Here is a 9,540-nt window from a genome sequence, read left to right on the forward strand (position 1 = left end):
GCTGGTCACTTTCAGTACAAACATAATTAATCACCTAGAGCTGGTCACTTTCAGTACAAACATAATTAATCACCTAGAGCTGGTCACTTTCAGTACAAACATACTAAATCTCCTAGAGCTGGTCACTTTCAGTACAAACATACTAAATCTCCTAGAGCTGGTCACTTTCAGTACAAACATACTAAATCTCCTAGAGCTGGTCACTTTCAGTACAAACATACTAAATCTCCTAGAGCTGGTCACTTTCAGTACAAACATACTAAATCTAGAGCTGGTCACTTTCAGTACAAATATACATGTATCTATATACTGTTCTTCTTTTCAGTGTCATGTTATACATCTCTTCCAGATCGTTTTTCCTTTTGCCACAGATTTAGATATTGATACGTCACATCTGACAGAAAACCAGTCAGCAGACTATTGACAAGTATAATGGCGGTCCTGGCTGGTGAAAATGACTTCAGTGATCAGAACGTTTCCCCTACAGACTCTCCGGGTGAAGATCTGGAACTGGGATCTTTTTTTGAGGATATACTTGATTTAGAGTCTGAATATCTGTCAACAAGAAAAAGGACAGATGAGGATTATACCACTCTAATTAGTGGCCAAAAACTCCAGGACCCTGGAAAAGACCAGCAAATGTACGTATTAGATAAAATTCCTGGTATCCTGTGTAAAAACCTTACCTTTTATACAATTAGTGGGAACTAGCTCACCATTGAATGGTCCATGAAAGGATCTTTTCTCTTAATTTTCCCTCTTCCTCCCAACAACAAGGAAAACCTACATATTAACTTTCCAAAATGTATACATGAATTCTTAACTGTCAAAATCAAAGATGGCCTTCTATCGGCCATTTTTTGTTTTTTGTTTGTTTTTTGAAATCATTCAAAATTGAACAAAGTGTTTATAAGGACGGATATAGCTACCATGTACACTTGTATGCCAAACTTCTACAATTTTTCCTGAAAAAAAAGAAATGAGTGAAGAAAACAATAGATATATATATACCGTATATAGGTCTGTAAAGCATCCATATAATTATCACCCATCTTGGTGACTGACATTGTACTTTATCAGATGGTTAAAAAGAGCTGGCCCTGTCAGCTTAGAAATTAAAACAAAAAATCATCAAATGCTTAGAAGGGATCCAGACACTGGGTCCTGGAAGAAATTGCAGCCTCCCCCCCCCCCCCCCCCCCCCCCCCCCCCCAAGGCAGATCCAAGGGGTTGCAGCCCCCATCCCCACCCCCCCCCCCACCCCCCCCCCAAGCCCAAGGCAGATCCCCCTCCTAAAGATAGCATTTTAAAGGATATATTGGGTAGAAATACTTGTTTAAAAAAATCAGGGCTATGCCCTAAATCAGACTTATACAGCTTATACCGATATAATAAAATGATATATTTATACTACGCCCCCACACGTAGGAATGCTTAACATGTTAATATTGTAAGTTTTCAAGCTGATGAAAAAACATTTCATTTCACATATATTTACAAAAAATATTAGTAATATGTAATTCATTGATTTTTGTATGTTTCCTTTCCTCAATCTAAATGTCATTAAATTTACCTGGTTTGTCATTAATTGGTTGTTACAGGATCCTAATGAATGATCCATTACCATTTGAGGATATAAAGAGTCAAAGTCCCATATATGACTATCAGCCCTATGTCAGCACATCAGAACCACAAGATTCAGACCTTATGGCAGCTGTACAGTTACGGAGCATGGTTCAGACACAAGACAAAGAATTTGGAGAAAAGCTATGGTTGAATGCAAAGAACCACAGTCCACCACAGTAAGTACATTTCATTAAAGTTTCCTTTAAATCTCTACTTGTCCTGAATGACTGAATGGATTTTGATGAAATTTGGTTTGGACCATTATTGGGTAAAGGAGATCTAATGTTTTGTAAATGGAGGATGTGGCTCCCCTGAGGCCGGAGGGGTGGGGCCCAACACCTGGTAGGGGGAATAGAGGACTCAATCCTGGAAATAGGTACCACTCCTGAATGACTGAATGGATTTTGATGAAATTTGGTTCAGAGCATTATTGTGCAAAGGAGATACAATGTTGCATAGTGTGTCTCTCTTATTGCCAAAAGGAGAAAAATAGCCAAAAAAAACCTTTAAAATCCATCATTTTCTTTAAGAATGACAGGTTGCCATGATTACTGAAATGTTCATGTAAGTATTTCAGGCCCTCCCTGACTCTTGTTTAGGTAGCTTTCCAAAGTAATCTAGTGCCACTGGTCACATTCAAGACCCTTTGGGATTGTGTGAGTCCAGGGTTACACAAGACAAAATCCTCTTTGTAAATTTTCTCTCCAACATTCACACAATCCAATCAGGCATGATATAAGGGAGGTAACTCTTACACATATAAACGACTAGAATTAAACTTTAATACAATGTTATTTTATTTAGGATCACTCCACAGATAGTAGATGATGGGTCTTTGAAGAATCCTGTATACACTGACCAAGAAAAAGCCGCTGTTCAGGAATGGAGAGGGAAGAGAGTCTCGGTGTTTAGGGATACTAAAACCAAAAATTTGTATGTCCGGAAAATGGTAAAATATATTTAATGGAATATATTTTTTGTGTAATGATTTCAATTTCTTTTGCTTTTTCCACGGTCGGTCCTTATACCTGTTATCTGTCTGTTGTCCAATGCTCATCCTAAAAACAATACTTTTTATCACTACTTCTCAAGAAGTACTAGAAGGATATATCTCAATTTTGAGGCTGATCTGGGATTAAAAATGGCAAACAGGTAGCCATCTTGGATTATAACAGGCCCACTTTTCAGGTCTCCATATTTCATGATGAAATCTGCTCTATAACCACCGTGCTTCGTCCATCATTGTCCACCATGTACAAAGCCCCGTCCAAACTTTTCACATTTCAAACTTCTCAATTTCCACCGATGGAGTTTTGCTTTAATTGTATTGATATGATTCTGAGATGGTCCTTACCAAGTGTTGTTATTTTTCTGTACGGTCCAAAATTGAAGATGGCCGCCATGGCCACTATCTTAAAAACATACTGTATTTCAAAATTTTTCTCCTGCTCTGCTGGTTCCATGGAGCTAAGTAATGAAGAGGATGATAAGGAAGGGAAGCTGACAAAGTTTTGTTATTCTTTTGGCCTGGTTAAAGCTTTGACATTGCAGCTGCATTATGACATCACTCAGGCTGTAAAAAAGCTAAAAAAAAAAAACTACGGAATCGTGTTTCATTATTTATAATCAGACAAACAGGATTAGGTGTAATACGAGTTTAAGGAGCCTCAGTGCCTGAGTGCCTTTTTACTTTGTGTTTTTTTTTGTTTTTTAATTTTCCACCTTTCCTAGCAATTCTCATAATTTGTATTTTCTCTGCATTTTTGTCTCAAAGTACAGAAAAATGCAGACATGGTAGCCCAAATACTCTTATTTGTATTTTCCCATATTGTTCCATATTTTTCATGTTTTTCCATATCATTTTTCGAATTTTCTCTGCATCTTGGTTTTTCAATATTTTTTTCTCAAATGAGGAAATAGGAATCCAGCCGTCGGTATTTTTATAAAAGGGTGGAAGTTTATAATCGCTATTTCTTGTTCAGAAAGAGTTTTACTTGGATCTTTCTCTAGATTTCACACGCAGGTTTCTCTTAGTGGTCCCCACCAGGAGCCAGGGAAGGGGAACTGTAGTTTGGCACTTTGACCTTCATTTTGACCTTTGGCCTTATTGTAACATTAAAGAAAAAATGTGTCCCTATAGCTATATCTCCTACAATAGTCCTCATTGAAACCTCATGCATACTTTGGGTAATTTGGTTTAGCTTGCTGAGGTGGTGTGTCATGATCATATACCAAACGAAGGTCACTCTGACCTACATTTTGACCTTTGACCTACATCAAAGCAAAAGTTAGTTCAGGATCTATATCCTTCATTACCAGTCACCTAAACTTCATACTTGGTTCATGGATCACCATTTTTATTAGCCCACCATTCTCAGATGCTGGGCTATTTAAATCGCCTTGTGTCCATGGTCCATCCATCCGTCAGTAAACAATTCTTGTTATCATTATTTCTGAGAAAGTACTGAAGGGATCTTTCTCGAATTTCATATGCAGGTTCCCCTTGGTCTGTAATTATGCATATTACATTTTGGGACCAGCAGCAATCTTGGATTTTGACAATTGAAATTTGTTATCGTTATTTCTCAGAAAGTACTGAAGGGATCTTTCTGAAATTTCATATTTAGGATTTCATTTTGAGACCAGTCGGAAAACAACATGACCGACAGGCAGCCATCTTGGATTTTGACAAGTGAAGTTTCTTTGGGCTATTTCTCAGAAAGTGCTGAAGGGGTCTATCTGAAATTTCATATATAGATTGTCCTTGGTCCCTAGTTATGGATATTTCATTTTGGGACCAGTCGGATAGCAACATGGCAGACAGACAGCCATCTTGGATTTTGACAATTGAAATTTGTTATCGCTATTCCTCAGAAAGTCCTGAAGAGATCTTTCTTGAATTTTATATGTAGGTTCCCCTTGGTACCTTGTTATGCATATTGCATTTTGAAACCAATTTGAAAACAACATGGCTGACAGGCAGCCATCTTGGATTTTGACAATTGAAGTTTGTTGTCGATATTTTACAGAAGGTACTGAAGGGATCTTTCTCAAATTTGATATGCAGGTTCCCTTTGGTCCGTCATATTGCATTTTGGGACCAATCTGAAATGAACATGGTCTACAGACAGACATTATCGCTAAATTCAAAATTCCACATATAAGTTCCCCTTGTTTGAAAAGTACTGGAGGGATGTTTCTCAATTTTCACAGATTAGTAACAGGAAGGAAAAAATAGAGAGACCATCAATCTGACATGGAACCTATCAAGATAATTCAATGGTGGGCGCCAAGATCCCTCTGGGATCTCTTGTTACATATTAATCATGTATGCATTCCTGGCATATAATTTCTGGTGGGGAGAGTAATTTGCCAAATTTTCTTGTTAGCAAGTGTTTATAAGAGAAAAAGAGTAAAGAAGAGAAAAGGTTTATCTTTTAATACGTGTTTAAAGGTACTGACTCCTCTATGGATTGTGTGTTTCAGTACCTCGGGAAGCCTAGAGAGAGGGAGATCGAAGTCTTAAGTAAACTGAAACACCGCAGTATTCCAGTCTTATATGATGCACAGAAATATGAGGACCGTACCATTTTGTGTATGGAATACTGCGGTAAGTTTGATTATCAACAATGAAAATATCTTCTTAGGATGTAATTTATCCTGTTAAGCTATATAATTATAAGGGGTGGAGGGTGGAAAGATGGATGGAGGGTGGAAGGAGGGATGGATGGAGGGTGGAAAGATGGATGGAGGAGTGGAAGGATGGATGGAGGGGTGAAGGGTGGAAGGATGGATGGATGGAGGGGTGGAGGGTGGAAGGATGAATGGATGAGTGGAAGGATGGATGGTGGAAGGATGGGTGGAGGGTGGAAGGAGGGGTGGAGGGTGGCAGGATGGAAGGAGGGGTGGAGGGTGGCAGGATGGATGGAGGGTGGAAGGATGGAAGGAGGGGTGGAAGGATGGATGGAGGGGTGGAAGGATGGAAGGAGGGGTGGAGGGTGAAAGGATAGATGGAGGGGTGGAAGGATGGAAAGGAGGGTTGGAGGATGGAAGGAGGGGTGGAGGGTGGAAGGGTGGAGGGTGGGAAGGATGAAAAGAAGGAGGGATGGAAGGATGGATGGAGGGGTGGAGGGTGGAAGGAAGGAGGGGGGGGGGGAAGGGGGGGGGGAAGGAGGAAAAGAAGGGGGAAAAAGGATTGGAGGGAGAGGGGGGAAGGGGGTGGAAGGAGGGAAGGGAGGGGGGGAAGGAGGGGAGGGAGATGGGGGAGGGGGGGGAAGGGAGGGGAAGGAGGGGGGGAAGGGGGGGGAAAGGGAGGGGGGAGGGGTTGAGGGGGAAAGGAAAGGGAAGGGGGGGGGGGGGAGGGTTTTGGAAAAGGAAAGGGAGGGGGGGGAAGGATAAAAAAGAAGGGGGGCGGAAAGGGAAAGGGGGGTTGGGAAGGAGGGAAGGGGGGGGGGGGGGAAGGAGGGGGGGGGGGGGGAAGGGAGGGGGGGGGAAGGATGAAAAGAAGGAGGGATAGAAGGATGGATGGAGGGGTGGAGGGTGGAAGGATGGAAGGAGGGGTGGGAAGGATGGATGGAGAGGTGGAGGGTGGAAGGATGGAAGGAGGGGTGGAAGGATGGAAGGAGGGGTGGAAGGATGGAAGGAGGGATGGAGGGTGGAAGGATGGAAGGAGGGGTGGGAGGGTGGAAGGATAGATGGAGGGGTGGAAGGATGGAAGGAGGGTTGGAGGATGGAAGGAGGGGTGGAGGGTGGAAGGATGGAGGGGTGGGAAAGGTGGGAAGGATGAAAAGGAGGGATGGAAGGATAGGTGGAGGGTGGAAGGATGGAAGGAGGGGTGGAAGGATGGAAGGAGGGGTGGGAAAGGTGGGAAGGATGAAAGAAGGAGGGATAGAAGGATGGATGGAGAGGTGGAGGGTGGAAGGATGGAAGGAGGGGTGGAAGGGATGGAAGGAGGGGTGGAGGGTGGAAGGATAGATGGAGGGGTGGAAGGATGGAAGGAGAGTTGGAGGATGGAAGGAGGGGTGGAGGGTGGAAGGATGGAGGGGTGGGAAAGGTGGGAAGGATGAAAAGAAGGAGGGATGGAAGGATGGGTGGAGGGTGGAAGGATGGAAGGAGGGGTGGAAGGATGGAAGGAGGGGTGAGGGTGGAAGGATGGATGGAAGGAGGGGTGGAAGGATGAAAAGAAGGAGGGATAGAAGGATGGATGGAGGGGTGGAGGGTGGAAGGATGGAAGGAGGGGTGGAAGGATGGATGGAGGGTTGGAGGGTGGAAGGATGGATGGAAGGAGGGGTGGAAGGATGAAAAGAAGGAGGGATGGAAGGATGGATGGAGAGGTGGAGGGTGGAAGGATGGAAGGAGGGGTGGAAGGATGGGTGGAGGGTGGAAGGATGGATGGAGGGTTGGAGGGTGGAAGGATGGAAGGAGGGGTGAGGGTGGAAGGAGGGATGGAGGGGTGGAGGGTGGAAGGAGGGGTGGAGGGTGGAAGGATGGATGGAGGGGTGGAGGGTGGAAGGATGGAAGGAGGGGGGAAGGATGGATGGAGGGGTGGAGGGTGGAAGGAGGGGTGGAGGGTGGAAGGATGGATGGAGGGATGGAAGGAGGGGTGGAGGGTGGAAGGAGAGGTGGAGGGTGGCAGGATGGATGGAGGGGTGGAAGGATGGTGGAGAGGTGAGGGTGGAAGGATGGATGGAAGGAGGGATGGAAGGATGGATGGAGAGGTGGAGGGTGGAAGGAGGGGTGGAAGGATGGTTGGAGGGTGGAAGGAGGGGTGGATGGGTGGAGGGTAGAAGGATGGATGGAGGGTTGGAGGGTGGAAGGATCGATGGATGGGTGGAGGGTAGAAGGATGGATGGAGGGGTGGAGGGTGGAAGGATGGAAGGAGGGGTGGAAGGATGGATGGAGAGGGTGGAGGGTGGAAGGAGGGATGGAGGGTGGAAGGATGGATGGAGGGGTGGAGGGTGGAAGGATCGATGGATGGAGGGATGGATGGGGTGGATGGGGTGGGAAGGGGTGGAAGGATGAAAAGAAGGAGGGATGGAAGGATGGATGGAGAAGGGTGGGAAGAAGTGAAAGGATGGATAGAAAGAGCGATGGAGGGATGGAAGGATGGATGGAGGGGTGGAAGGAAAGATGGAAGGATGGGTGGATGGAGGGAGAGAAGGATGGATAGAAGGCAGGATGGAGGGATGGAAGGATGGATAGAAGGCAGGATGGAGGGGTGGAAGGATGGATGGAATGAAGGATAGAAGGGATGGAGGGGTGGAAGGATGGATGGAAGGAAGGATGGAGGGATAGAAGGATAGAAGGGATGGAGGGGTGGAAGGATGGGGTGGAAGGATGGATGGAGGGTGGAAGGATCGATGGAGGGTGGAAGGAGGGATAGAAGGATGGATGGAGGGGTGGAAGGAAAGATGGAAGGATGGAGGTATGGAGGGGATGTGGAGGGGTAGATATGGGTGGAAAGAGGGATGGAAGGATGGATGGAGGGGTTGGAATGATGGATAGAAAGAGGCATGGAGGGGTGGGGAGGAGTGGAAGGATGGATAGAAAGAAATGGAGGTGTGGAAGGATGGATAGAAAGAGATGGAGGGGTGGCGAGGGGTAGTAGGATGGATAGAAAGAGATGGAGGTGTGGCGAGGGGTAGTAGGATGGATAGAAAGAGATGGAGGGGTGGAAGGACGGATAGAAAGAGGCATGGAGGGGTAGGGAGGAGTGGAAGGATGGATAGAAAGAGAGATGGAAGGACGGGTGGATAGAAAGAAATGGAGGGGTGGAAGGATGGATAGAAAGAGATGGAGGGGTGGCGAGGGGTAGTAGGATGGATAGAAAGAGAGATGGAAGGATGGGTGGATGGAGGGATGGAGGAGATGGGGAGGGATGGGGAAGGGTAGAAGAGTATGGGGGAAAGGAGGATGGAGGGATGGAAGGATGGATAGAAGGCAGGATGGAGGGGTGGAAGGATGGATGGAAGGAAGGATAGAAGGGATGGAGGGGTGGAAGGATGGGGTGGAAGGATGGATGGAGGGTGGAAGGATCGATGGAGGGTGGAAGGAGGGATAAAAGGATGGATGGAGGGGTGGAAGGAAAGATGGAAGGATGGAGGTATGGAGGTATGGAGGGGATGTGGAGGGCTAGATATGGGTGGAAAGAGGGATGGAAGGATGGATGGAGGGGTTGGAATGATGGATAGAAAGAGGCATGGAGGGGTGGGGAGGAGTGGAAGGATGGATAGAAAGAGATGGAGGGGTGGATAGAAAGAAATGGAGTGGTGGAAGGATAGATAGAAAGAGATGGAGGGATGACGAGGGGTAGTAGGATGGATAGAAGGCAGGATGGAGGGATAGAAGGATGGATAGAGGGGTGAAAGGAAAGATGGAAGGATGGATGGAAGGAAGGATAGAAGGGATGGAGGGGTGGAAGGATGGGATGGAAGGATGGATGGAGGGATAGAAGGATGGATAGAAGGATGGATGGAGGGGTGGAAGGAAGGATGGAGGTATGGAGGGATGGGGAGGGGTAGATATGGGTGGAAAGAGGGATGGAAGGATGGATGGAGGGGTGGAATGATGGATAGAAAGAGGCATGGAGGGGTGGGGAGGAGTGGAAGGATGGATAGAAAGAGATGGAGGGGTGGATAGAAAGAGATGGAAGGGTGGAAGGATGGATAGAAAGAGAGATGGAGGGGTGGCGAGGGGTGGAAGGATGGATAGAAAGAGATGGAGGGGTGGCGAGGGGTAGTAGGATGGATAGAAAGAGATGGAGGGGTGGCGAGGGGTAGCAGGATGGATAGAAAGAGATGGAGGGGTGGCGAGGGGTAGTAGGATGGATAGAAAGAGAGATGGAGGGGTAGGGAGGAGTGGAAGGATGGATGGAAGGAAGGATAGAAGGGATGGAGGGGTGGAAGGATGGGGTGG

The 9,540-nt window shown here is 46.3% G+C and overlaps 1 protein-coding gene across 1 annotated transcript; it reads left to right on the forward strand.

Moving 5' to 3' along the window:
- The first annotated feature begins 6,872 nt into the window (after positions 1-6,872).
- LOC117321367 (glycine-rich cell wall structural protein 1-like) lies at positions 6,873-7,412 on the forward strand. Its single transcript, XM_033875812.1, has one exon. The coding sequence runs from the start codon at positions 6,873-6,875 to the stop codon at positions 7,410-7,412; it is 540 nt and encodes a 179-aa protein (XP_033731703.1).
- Positions 7,413-9,540: the final 2,128 nt, after the last annotated feature.

Source organism: Pecten maximus, unplaced genomic scaffold (genome assembly GCF_902652985.1).
Source record: "Pecten maximus unplaced genomic scaffold, xPecMax1.1, whole genome shotgun sequence".
Lineage (NCBI taxonomy): Eukaryota > Metazoa > Mollusca > Bivalvia > Pectinida > Pectinidae > Pecten > Pecten maximus.